This window comes from Eurytemora carolleeae, unplaced genomic scaffold (genome assembly GCF_000591075.1).
Source record: "Eurytemora carolleeae unplaced genomic scaffold, Eaff_2.0 scaffold649, whole genome shotgun sequence".
Taxonomy (NCBI): Eukaryota; Metazoa; Arthropoda; class Copepoda; order Calanoida; family Temoridae; genus Eurytemora; species Eurytemora carolleeae.
This window is the reverse complement of record NW_019396584.1, coordinates 99,854-112,453: the sequence shown is the minus strand read 5'-3', so window position 1 is coordinate 112,453 and position 12,600 is coordinate 99,854. Positions and strand designations below refer to the sequence as shown.

Below are 12,600 nucleotides of genomic sequence, written 5' to 3'. Positions count from 1 at the left end.
AAGATGTAATTTAACCATGCAAGATGTAATTTAACCATGCAAGATGTAATTTAACCATGCAAGATGTAATTTAACCATGCAAGATGTAATTTAACCATGCAAGATGTAATTTAACCATTCAAGATGTAATTTCATTTTCAAATAGATTTATCACTCAAATTTAGAGAGTGAAATTTATGAAAAAGATTCTAAAAGAAATATAAAATAATTAAAACAAAATTTAAATTTGAGCTCGTACATGATATTTTTAAATTTAAAATTACGTTATTACTTCCAGATTACAGACAAAGCTTGTACCGAAACTAACACCTGAACACCAATGCACAAGGGTACCTAGAGAAATATGCACTTTAAGGTATGTCTTCAAAATATAAAAGGTTTTTCTAGAAAATATTAGCTTTTAAATATAGTGTTCAGCCACTTAAAAAAATTCTAGTTTTTCCCAAATTATTAATTAATTATCTAGATAATTTCAAATTTCATACAAAAAATTGGTTGGCCAATCGGTTCAGCCGTTTTGACGTTTTTTGATACAAACAAAGAAGCCAAATGTTGGCTTAAAACAAACTTCCCCTCAACTTGTAAATACAGGGTGTCCCAATAAACAATAATCGAAAGACGACTTTGAAATTGTCTTTGATTTCGAAAATATGGTCTGACAGTTTCGTATTGCGATTGAAATTAAAGGAGAAGATAATTTTTTCTTCTGAAATTACATTTTAAGATGAAAAAGAAATTGTCTAATTTTTCAATATCAAATGTTATAAGATGAAAAGACTGTATTTTGGAAAACCTGAAAGAACTAGATTCTAACCGATGGAAGCCTGTATTCTGCCTGTACATAATATTTTGATAATTCATATAATAGTTTCCTATGACCATAATATTTCATTGATTTTTTTTTATGTGAAAGATGGATCCCATGTCAGGCTGTAACATCCGTCTTGCGTTTACATTACCGCCCAGAGACAGTACACTGCAGTACAAAAGATGCATACACCTCTGAAATAACTTTCCTTGCCTTACATCCTTGTATGATATATTCTTCATTATCTCTTTGTTTGTAGAGACATTTTACACAATTCCTGCTTCAGAAACAATGGAGAAAATTGTCAGCATTAAACACCCTTCTATTTACATTGTTAATTAGATAAAACTAAATCATTAATTTTACTCCGATTAAACGCATCACTTGAAATCCCAACCACAGTCCTTTCTAGTCTCCTCTTAACCATCATGTCATCTTCAATATATAGACATATATATATTTAAATTTATACATTAATAAATATATAAATTTATACATGTATAAATTTATAATATTTGTCTGTTTGTTTGTCTGTTTGTTTGTGTATTTGTCGATTTGTCTCATTTTTTGCAACTCACTCAAATTTCCTAATCTCTATATCATTGCAATCTCATGGTGAAAAGCTTCGATATTTCAAACATAAATTAGCTGATCTATCAGCATTTATATTTTGAAATATCAAAGATCTACAACATTAGGTTTAAGGGAAAATAAGAGTTTGTTGCAAAAACTCCGTTCCTTTTGATCAGAACGATGAGAATGTGCTAAGCTTGGTTGGCCAATTCTAGGTTGAGATTGTCGATTTTTAGTGAGAAAGTTTACAGTTCCAGGCATTGCTGGGTTTCTAAGCTAGTATTTATATAGATATGAATATATTTATAAATATTTATTGTATATATATATATTCAGATTTACTACTCCTCAACAAGCTCACTGTAATTTTAGGATTTAGATGATCAAGATTTGATTTGAACAGTGAATTAACCCCCCCCCCAATTACTTAGGCATTGGAGTTCATAATGAAAATAAATCTATAATTATAGCAAAAAGCATATCTAAAAAACCACCAAAACTAAAAACATTCTATTTTTTTGAATTTGCGTTTTCATTCGACTATATTTTTTTTCTGCTAAATCAATAATCCTATAAAGCTATCTTGTATCTAGGAGAACTGAATATAACTCTATAATCCTATGAAGATATCTTGTATCTAGAAGAACTGCAAAATAAATCTATAATCCTATAAAGATATCTTGTACTGAATATAAATCTATAATCCTATAAAGATATCTTGTATCTAGGAGAACTGTATGATGAATCCAATGCTCTGGCTTCTCCTCTACCTCTTGAAGTAGAGAGAACTATTCAGGACGTAGGACGCTTTGTGCAGCGCAACCGACTTAGTTTTGATCTGAATACAGAGAAAACTTTCCAGGATCTAGGACAATCAATCTCCTCACAGCGAGCCTTTGAGAAGCTGGGACAAAACGTTCAATCTCTGAAAATTCAAGACTCCGGAGATATCCAATATTTGAACGAAATCTCTGATCCAACCCTGAAAGCTGAACCTCAGTTAATTCTTCACAAAACTGAGATTATCTCTAGAGAATCGGAGCAACTAGTTCGTGAGCCCCACCAGATTATCAATCAAGAAACCTTCCAGCTTTTAGAGCCAGAGATACGCGACCTACCCGAGGAGCTGACTCCAGAGCTGGAATTTGAGGAACTCGATCCAGAGCTGAGGAACCCTGGTGTGAACCCACTGGAGACAGAAAACCTGAAACCAGAACTGAGAACTCAGGAAATCGAACTGATAAATCAGGCAGATGAGCTGATAACAGAGCAACCCGAGCTGATAACAGAGAACCCCGAGCAGATAGAGCTGATAAGTGATAATGAGAAGCTGTTAACCCTAGGGATGCAGGAGAACAACCGAAACCCGGAGGAGCAGGTTTCAACAAACCCAGAAAACCAGGTTTCACAGAACCCGGAGCAGATCAAACAGGATGAATTATTACAGCATAAAATGGATTTGATCCTGGAGGCTGAGGAGCTAAACAGAGAACTAAAAGCACTGCGGCTAGAAGCTCTTGCTATGGATAAGTCTGAACTAAAGAATTTAGATCTGGATATAGACCTAGAAAAAAGTCTGCTTAATCAGGATACAAGTTTTTTCAACCCGGATACAGATAAACTAAACCCGGATACAGATCTACTAAACTTGGGCACGGTTCTACTAAACCCGGATACAAATCTACTTAAGGAAGATGAGCTGAATTCAAGGTAAGGTTTTATTCTTGTTAATCTCTTCCACCCAGCCTTCAACAACCCTTCACGTCCAGGACGGATATCATGGTCAAAAAGATTTACTCAGGGGAACCCATAACCATGGTTTAAGTTGTAACATTAGTTTATTTGTATCACTAGAACAGTTTGAAGTTTTTAAACTGGCCGAGGGGGTGGTGTACCCCCCCCCAGACTTGGTTTTTGAAGAATGTGAATTAAAAGGTCGAAAATAGGGGGGAAATGGGACAAGTAAAATTTGTTGTCTCGGAAAGATTAATAGTACAGTATATCAGAAAATGACAAAATATCCACCCCCCCCCCCTTAAAAAAATACACCAGTTACGCCTTTCTTTATCTATGGTTTAATATGGCTCCGACAGAATATATTTTTTTCATGAAGAAATTATTCAGATTGTAATGCATGCCTTAGAAATATAATACTGGTTACTTTCTCATCCGATAAAAGCCCAATATTTATGATTTTCGTTGATTTATGTTGATCTAACGCTGATATTATAGTTTTTGCATCGTCATCAAACTAAGTATAAATTCCGGGTTAAAAGTTTACGCTCATGAAATACTTAAAAATGAGTTTAAAGAGTCATTCTTTTTTAATTGGTTGAGAAGCAAGATTTTAAACTAGGCATTAACACTAGGAAGATGAAGGAAGTGAGTTTTTGCCACAAACTCAAATTTTCTAATCCCTATATCTTTGCAAATTAATGGTGTAAACCTTTAATATTTTAAACTTGGATTATATGATCTATAATAGATTTCAATGTATTTGAAATATCAAAGGTCTCCTAAATCGGATTCCCCAGATATAGAGATTGGAAAATTTGTGTTTGTGACAAAGACTCAATTCCTTTCTAGTGTTTGAATATTTTAAATATATTTAACACAAAAAGAATTGTTTTTTTTTATCAAATATTAATTTAATCTATTTGTATAGTTCCCTGTCAATTCTGTCTTCAAGCGACGATGAGGATTTTCTGACAAACTTCAAAACTCAAGAGTTTGCGGATTTTGTTGATTTCAGCCATCTTTGAATATCTCTAGTCATTGTTACACATCTAGTCACTTCGCTCTAGTTATAGTCTTTTTTGTTATAGTTGTACTTTTAGTTTTTGTTAGTTATTTAATAAAAGAAGTAGTTTATAAATGTCCAAATTATTTTTGTCGGAGATAGTTACGTTGTTGAGTGTTATTGGATTAAATAATATAAAATGTCATCTTCACATTCTTCACAAGATCCTTCATTCATCCTGACTAACTAGGAAGGTATAGAGTACAGGGGGTCTCGGTAAAAATGTTATTTCTTAGCTCTAGCCTCTATACTTATCAATACCAAGAATATTTAGAAACATTTTTAATCGTTATAATCTTTTCTCTTTCACATGAAAAGGAGAAATTACGTAGATTGAGATAAAACAGCAAATAGATAAAAATAAAAATTCGAATGAAATCAATCATATCGCAGAGAATGGAGACGAAGATGTACACAACCGACCTCCCTATTAATTAATTAATAGAGTGGTCGGTTGTGTACATCACAATATGTTTACGTATCTAACACTGTACACTTGTATATGGGGTGATCAATGATCATATTTCTATGGGGGATTTTATGGAATTGATAATTTTGTAGATTTTCGCTCTTTATGTGAAAAGAAATTATTCTAGGGGGGGGGGGGGGGGCAAGAAAACTGACCTTACTAACAGGATATTTAATTAGTTAATACATCTGATATGATATAAAAAGAAATATATTCGGGATAAAGGAAAGTTGCGGAACAGGGCATTGGCTTCTCCCTCCCCCCCATCCCCCTACATTACATTTTTCTTCAAACTTGGATTTTCCCCTGACTAACATCTCCTCCTTTAAAATGGTTTGACCAAATGCAACTTGAGGGATATATGGTGGAGTCTCCCAACCTTAAAAGGACTAGCCCTGCACAGTGTTTTCATATTTTGCAAAAACTCACATTTTTACAAAAAGAATTGTTTGTGCATTTTTTCACGATGCAATATTTGGTCATACTTTTATAAAATAAACAAGCAATTCTGAACTGGAATGTACAGCAGTGTTTACCATCCATATTAAGTGTCTATCTAATTATCTATACGAATATTCAATTGTCTACATTTTACAACCCCCCAAGAAATACGATCACTCTATATACAAGTGTACAGTGTTAGATACGTAAACATATCGTGATGTAAACAACCGATCACTCATTAATTAATATGGAAGTCGGTTGTGTACATCTGAGCTAAGCTTTACCTCTTCGTTTTCTTTCTCTGTGAATCATATCAAATCCAATCAAAGCTAATCAAATCATTTATTTCAGCAGAAAAATCTATATGAAAATGAATTAAATCGTTACAAATCATAATATATACATAATCATATTTACTATTGTGTACGCACTATGTACACATGGCATCACAGTCGCATTTTCTGTAATGTTGATTTGATTCAAACTTACGCAATGTCTGATTATGTAATAATATTTAAATATATTAGATTTGCCCTTAACAAACACTTAAAAGTTTAAACAAGGACTACTCAGTATTCTAAATTGTCTATGCAATTTAATTTGTCAGATGAAATGCAATTTGATATAACAGTTTTTATTTCTCTACTTCTTTTAAGGGGAGAACTTCATACGCCATTTTGTAAATTAAATAATTTACGTTGATAAAAAAGTTATTGTTTGATATTGTACACGGCAATATTGAAATATCAAATTATGAATTATTAGTTGATATCTAACAAATTATTATTTATATGAGTTGATAAGCATAAGCTTACTTTCAACTTAAAGAGGAAAATTTTCAGATTCACAACGATACCCTTAAAAAATTTAAATAATATGGAAAATATCGTCATTTTCCAAGCTTGAAAAGTGTTTAATTCTGACTTTTTTCCTTATTTTTCTGAATGAGCAGGTCACTTTATAAAGAAACTACAATCGACAATAATTAATTTGCTATTCGAAATTTTTTGATATATCATATCAGAAAGTTTTTGAGAGTACTATTTTGAATCAGTCATGCCAATCAATGACTGGTCACTTGAAAAGATTTATACACTTTATTTATTTATTTCATTTTTAAATCCGTGCCGGGGTTCAGGGATATTTTATAAAATACTAGGCTTTTAGGGCGCTTCACACCCATCTTCTATTTTAACTTTTAATTGTGGCTTTCTCTTTGTACAATGAGACAAAACAAAACAAGAAAGGTCGCGGATTTCATAATATTTTTTCGCGCATTTTCCAACTTTTTACGAAAATGAAAATTTTTTTGAACACGAATTTTTAAATTTTGATCATTCATAATCCTTCCCTGGGGTCACGTAAGGTTCCGCACAAAATTTGGGCCCGTTTGACGTTTATCGGATACAAACAAAGAGACACCTATACAGACAGACAAGCTAAATTTATATACAGATTTAGTTTTTAAGAGTACACAACTTTAAGCTGTGTAGGCGTAGGAGAGGGGGGGGGGCGATTTTGCTTGGTTTGTTGTTTTTCCAATTTTCTATTGATACCGTACTCCATACAGTTTGTATCTCCATAATTGAAGATTTTTATCAATCATAAAATCTCTTCAAGTGGAAACTTTGCTTTGCCAGCAAAACATGCAAAGTCATTCGTTTAAATTTCAACATTTTACATTTACGTGTCGTCTTTAAATAATACATGCACAGATTACTTTTAATACACTGTAATTTTAGGATTTAGATGATCAAGATTTGATTTGAACAGTGAATTAAGATTAAACACAGTTGTAATTAATTTGATGGGTGATCCATATCATATAGGAGTTGATAAAGGGTGGTTTATATAAAATGAGAATTGATACGTACAGAGTGATCCAGATTACATAGGGTTCGATACAGTGTGATCCATATTGGATATGTTTTGAAACAGGGTGATCCATATTGCATAGGATTTGATACAGGGTGATCCATATTGGATAGGGTGTGATACAATGGGATCCATATTGGATAGGATTCGATACAGAGTGATCCATGTTGGATAGGATTTGATGCAGGGTGATCCAAATTGGATAGGGTGTGATACAACGTGATCAATATTGGATAGGATTTGATACAGGGCGATCCATTTTGGATAGGATTTGATACAGGGCGATCCAAATTGGATAGGATTTGATACAGGGTGATCCATATTGGATAGGATTTGATACAGGGTGATCCATATTGGATAGGATTCGATACAGAGTGATCCATATTGGATAGGATTTGATACAGGGTGATCCATATTGGATAGGATTTGATACAACGTGATCAATATTGGATAGGATTTGATACAGGGTGATCCATATTGGATAGGGTGCGATACAATGGGATCCATATTGGAAATGATTCGATACAGGGTGATCCATATTGGATAGGATTTGATACAGGGTGATCCATATTGGATAGTGTTTATATTCTAAAAATGTTTTTAAAAGATTTGCTTCTAAGAACGTTGATGTCGTATAATTTATTTTTGTGAATCCATAATGAACATAGACAATTCTGCGTAATTAAAAAAATCACTACAAACAAATAGCTGAATTTATTAAAAAAAAGAGGGGTGTTAAATTTTATATATCCTTAATTCAAGCCTAGCTATTATATGATATTACGTTTAAAAAACCATGTATTTACAAAAGGATGTAATGACATGTATCAACTGTGTAGGTCTCACACTAATTAGTTTTGACAATTCGTTAAAAATATATCTAGCCCCGTTTCCTGTCAAATATAATATAATTAAACAATATATTTGAATATATAATCCTTCATCTGCATTGTTATAATGAGTGACTTAATCTGGGGGGGCATTGGGGCTCAGCACCCCCCCTGGACCAGTGAAATCTTTGATTTTTAGGGGATGTAAGAAAAAAAGCCCCAACCCCTGGAAAAAATCCAGAATACGCCCTTGGTTTCAACTAATCTTAATGCTGTCAACTTTGTGTACATGTGTGTACGTACATAAGCAGTCTGATCATATTGCTTTGTGTACATGTGTGTACGTACATAAGCAGTCTGATCATATTGCTTTGTGTACATGTGTGTACGTACATAAGCAGCCTGATCATATTGCTTTGTGTATATGTGTGTACGTACATAAGCAGCCTGATCATATTGCTTTGTGTACATGTGTGTACGTACATAAGCAGTCTAATCATATTGCTTTGATCTTGGGAAATTCTCAAATTAAATATTTAGTATTTGAAATGTTTTACAGAAATAACGTAATTTCTATAGTTTAGCTATAATGAAAAAAATGATTTTACAAAATTCCAGCTGAAAATGCGTGGAGGAGAATTCAACGTTGAAATTTGATGAAAGCATATATGAGTCTTTGCCACAAACAAAAAGTTTCTAATCCTTATATCTTTTCACCCTGATGTTGTGAACCTTTGATATTTCAGACTTAGATTATTTGATCTAAGAGATTTCATAGTTTGAAATATCAAAGATCTACGACATTGGGTTGCAAAGATGTAGGGATTAGAAAATCAGAGTTTGTGACAAAAACTCAGTTCCTTTGAAATACCTAATATCATTGATAGAAAATGCATATAAAAAGCTTACTTTTATTGGTTTCGATTTAACCAAAGGATTAAATTAATTTCTTTTGAATAGTATGATGGCAGCAGAACCCAGCAGGAATAACTATTAAGGAATTGAGAATTTGCTACAACCTCTAATTTTTTTATTCCTTATATCTTTGAAACCCTACTTCGTAGACCTTTGTTATTTCAAACTCTAAATTATGTTAAAATTTAAGTTTGAAATATCAAAGGTCATCATCATCAGGTTACAAAGGGATTAGAAAATTCGATTTTGTGGCAAATACTCAATTCCTTTAGAGGTCAAACCTTATGAAATGTCCTGTCTATGAAATGCCCTATCTACAGTGAAACCCTTAACAACGAATACATCAAAAGAATTCATCAAATGTCGTATTCTTCACTTTCTGATAATGGAATGTTGCAGATATTTAGTTTTTTTAATTAAATGATTTTATGGAGCTCTTTAAAACTGTTCCTGCATTTTCATGTTTATTTATTTATTTTCGCAAATACTGAAATTTACTTAATATAGTATAAAATTCATTAAAAAATTGTCAAGACGACATTTGATAAATTCTTCCAATGTATTTGTTATTAAGGGTTTCACAGTATGAAATGTCCTATCCTATGAAATGTCCTGGAAATGCATTGTCTTTCTATGATATCTCCTTTCTATGAAATGTCCTGTCTACGAAATATCCTATCTATGAAATGTTCTATCTATGAAATGTCCTATTCTATGAAGTGTCCTGTCTATGAAATTTCCTATCGATGAAATGTCCTGGAAATGCATTGTCTTTCCATTATATGTCCTATCCTATGAAATGTCCTGTCTATGAAATGTTTTTATATGAAATGTCCCAACACCATATATATTTCATCCCTTTTTTATCATTGTTACTTTTAATCAGTATTATTATTTTGTACGAAGAAATATATCAAAAAACATACATATATAAATCTCTAGATAATATATATATTTCAAGATTATATATATATTTAAAAGTTTTGAAAAATATTGTGAATATTACTATTAATCCTCTAGTAACAAGGACTGGCGAGCAGCTGCTTTTTTGTTCTAAATCAGTCACTTTTATAATATAATCAATATTATTAAAACCTGTGAAGTCCATGTTGTTTTCATGAAAGAGTCTAGAGGCGTAATTTTATACGTGTCCCTTCAGAGTAATATGTATGTATAATTCAAAACAGTACCAATCAAGAATGACGGAAAAATCAAATTATGAGATATTGAAAAAGTACCTACGTACTTTATCCGCAGAAACGTTTGTAATTGATAATAACCTGGAATGAAAGCATGAACGTTTTGAATTTAAATTGCTCCTGTATAAATGAAACTCTAAAGTTTTTTAAATTAAGCCTTAAAAAACGCACCCCTCGGACAGTTTTTCTCTCTAAATATATTTCATTGATAAATTATTATAAAAGTTTCCTTTTGAACTTTAATACTTCCCGCCATTTTTCTTTCAAACTTCTCCAATCCACCAACAGACCGATGCTAAACAGTATTATTGAAACACTATTATTGCTAACTTCTCCAATCCACCAACAGACCGATGCTAAACAGTATTATTGAAACAGTATTATTGCTAACTTCTTTCAAAATAAACAAAATATCCCAATTTTTGGTATAAAAAATGTAAAATTTAGGACCCAAATGACGGAACATTTAAATTTTTAGATTTTCTTTTGGTTAGTTGTTAAAAACGCTGACAAAATAGGCCTGTAGAGGCAAAATTTAGCTAGCGGCAAAAATTATTTAATAATATTTGAATTATCAATGGCTGTGCACTGAGATAAGATTGACTGACTTATTTGTGTTTTAAATTTCAAAAATAAAGATATTATTTGTATTGAAAAATTGTTGAACAATTCTTTTAACTAAACAAGACTCAAACTAAATATTTTAATCTGCAAGAATAAAGAGAATTTCCAACGTTGAAAATTTTTAAAGAGAATTTTAGATTTATAGTTTGAATTTTAACGAAAGAAATTTTTGAAGAATTTAAAGAATTTTTGTTCACCTTTACTTCTTGGTTTAAAGTATCTTCTCCCGAATTTGTAACACCGTTTAGCCAGTATGTTCTCATCAAACCCTAAATTAACTTTTATACATTTCAAACAACGTTGATCAGGCTTTTTACCTTCATTAAGCTGTATTTATAGTTCTAGCTCAACAGCCCAGTATTATACTAATGGATGCATTATATTCATTATTATTGTCTCTAACAATATAGAAAATTTATTAATCAAAAAGAATTTCGATTTCCAATTTTTCTAGATTCTTGAATTTTCTAAAATTTAGAGAAATGGTTTACCTTTCCCTTTATTTGCATTTCTCCTCTGTCTTCAAGATGAAATATTCCAAACTCTGTCAACAGCTCAGCTGTAGAGGAACTAATGTATTCGTGGATTAATCAGTTGGTTGATTAGCCAGAGCGATAATTGATAAGCTAGTTGATTGATTGATTAATTAGTTGATCAATTGATTAACTAGTTGATTAATCAATTGCTTATATAGTTGACTAATTGATTGATTAGTTAGTTGACTTATTGATTATCTGAGTATTCCTATACCTTAGATGAATTCTAAGAGGTAGACCATTACTCTCCATCCTTGAAGCTGTATTCACAGTATCCCCGAACAAACAGTATCTTAAATATTAAAAATAATTATTACAGTAAGCACCAGAATATCTTGGAATATTTAATAGGGAAAACCCTTTAATATCAACTTGGGGGAGGGGGGCAGGAAAAGGAGTCACGGAGGTTCGTAGTAAGATTTTGACTCCACTGGACACCACCGGAGGGAATTCTTTTTCAATAGAGGGGTTTGAAAAAATGCTTTTAACAATTCAAAACTTTGCGCAGGGTGATTTACATTCCACTGGAGGGATTCAGATGTCCTTCCTGTGGGGTTATAATTCCACTGGAGGGATTCAGTTATTCTTCCTAGGGGTTTATAATTCCACTGGAGGTATAATAAAAATAATAATAATAATAATAATAATAATAATAATAATCTAAAGAATAGTAATAATTGCATGTTGTAGAAATAAGTTGAAATTATCTCTAAAAACTAAAAGATTGTCTAACATTCAAACAAGAAAGTATTAATAATGATTATAATTTATAAAATATTGTTAGTTGAACCTGTATGAAGTCCTATTCTGAGCTGTAGTTTTACTTCAGGTTTATGCCGGATAGTAAACTTCTTAACTTCTTCCAAGATTCTTCACAAAATACTTTTTATTATTCTCAAATCAGACATTTTCTTTTTATTCCCAAATCACATTTAAACCAAAACAGATTTATTTTTGAAATATCAAACTTTGGTATTTTCAAAAATCAAATTTCTTTGACCCTCTTAAATCAACATTAACTCTAAAAGGAAGAGACCGGCAAGGTAACATATGTGAACTAAGAACCTAGTATTATAGAGAACAATTTTAGAATTCAAAAGGAACCATTGAAACGTTTCTACGTTTATTTGATTTCAAAGAAATCAAATGCTTCTCAATCTGGTTAGTCCAGGGTGGATTAGTTTGTAAAATTTTACAAAAAAAGGATCCACAGAAGAAAGTTTTTCCTAAATTATTGACAACCCCGACAAAGCATGTAAGAAAAGGGCAAACATTAAAAAACTTTAGGAGTAAAATTATTCATATATTTATATTTTTTTCATCGTCTTCACTTAATAAAAAGATATAAATACCTGAGAGACATTTTTGCTATCTCACTCGCGTGTTTGTTACCATTAGGTTCTGGTAAACCTACACAAATAAAATCCTCAGAACAAATTTTTATTTTCATTTGCAAAAAGATGGATTTTGGGAGGTAACATTGGGGGAAGGGATCATAAGGGTTGGAAAGGGATCATAGGGGGCGCG

At 31.8% G+C, this 12,600-nt stretch overlaps 2 protein-coding genes and 1 long non-coding RNA gene across 3 annotated transcripts in view; 2 read left to right on the top strand and 1 right to left on the bottom strand.

Annotated features, from left to right (window-relative positions):
• Positions 1-1,736, top strand: part of LOC111705917 (uncharacterized) — an 8,198-nt gene extending 6,462 nt beyond the window's left edge. The window contains exons 7-8 of the long non-coding RNA XR_002766102.1: positions 278-355; positions 1,718-1,736. This is a non-coding gene — a long non-coding RNA (uncharacterized LOC111705917). The remainder of the gene's footprint in view (positions 1-277; positions 356-1,717) is intronic.
• Positions 1,737-2,001: 265 nt separating this feature from the next.
• LOC111705907 (A-kinase anchor protein 9) lies at positions 2,002-4,252 on the top strand. Its single transcript, XM_023478610.1, has 3 exons — positions 2,002-2,014; positions 2,095-3,091; positions 4,047-4,252. The coding sequence occupies exons 1-3, from the start codon at positions 2,002-2,004 to the stop codon at positions 4,141-4,143; spliced, it is 1,107 nt and encodes a 368-aa protein (XP_023334378.1). The 3' UTR covers positions 4,144-4,252.
• A 5,397-nt stretch (positions 4,253-9,649) lies between these two features.
• LOC111705906 (atrial natriuretic peptide receptor 1) overlaps positions 9,650-12,600 on the bottom strand; it is a 65,230-nt gene continuing 62,279 nt past the window's right edge. The window contains exons 46-53 of the mRNA XM_023478609.1: positions 12,426-12,499; positions 11,864-11,943; positions 11,755-11,782; positions 11,288-11,365; positions 11,029-11,107; positions 10,735-10,806; positions 10,143-10,208; positions 9,650-9,767 (exon numbers count right to left, since the gene is read on the bottom strand). Of these exons, the coding sequence (XP_023334377.1) occupies positions 9,723-9,767; positions 10,143-10,208; positions 10,735-10,806; positions 11,029-11,107; positions 11,288-11,365; positions 11,755-11,782; positions 11,864-11,943; positions 12,426-12,499 (522 nt within the window). The 3' untranslated portion in view covers positions 9,650-9,722. The remainder of the gene's footprint in view (positions 9,768-10,142; positions 10,209-10,734; positions 10,807-11,028; positions 11,108-11,287; positions 11,366-11,754; positions 11,783-11,863; positions 11,944-12,425; positions 12,500-12,600) is intronic.

Excerpts from the sequence above, each read along its gene's own strand:
- LOC111705907 (XM_023478610.1), top strand. Across the intron at positions 3,092-4,046 it reads GAAGATGAGCTGAATTCAAG|TTCCCTGTCAATTCTGTCTT; the intron begins GTAAGGTTTTAT and ends CTATTTGTATAG.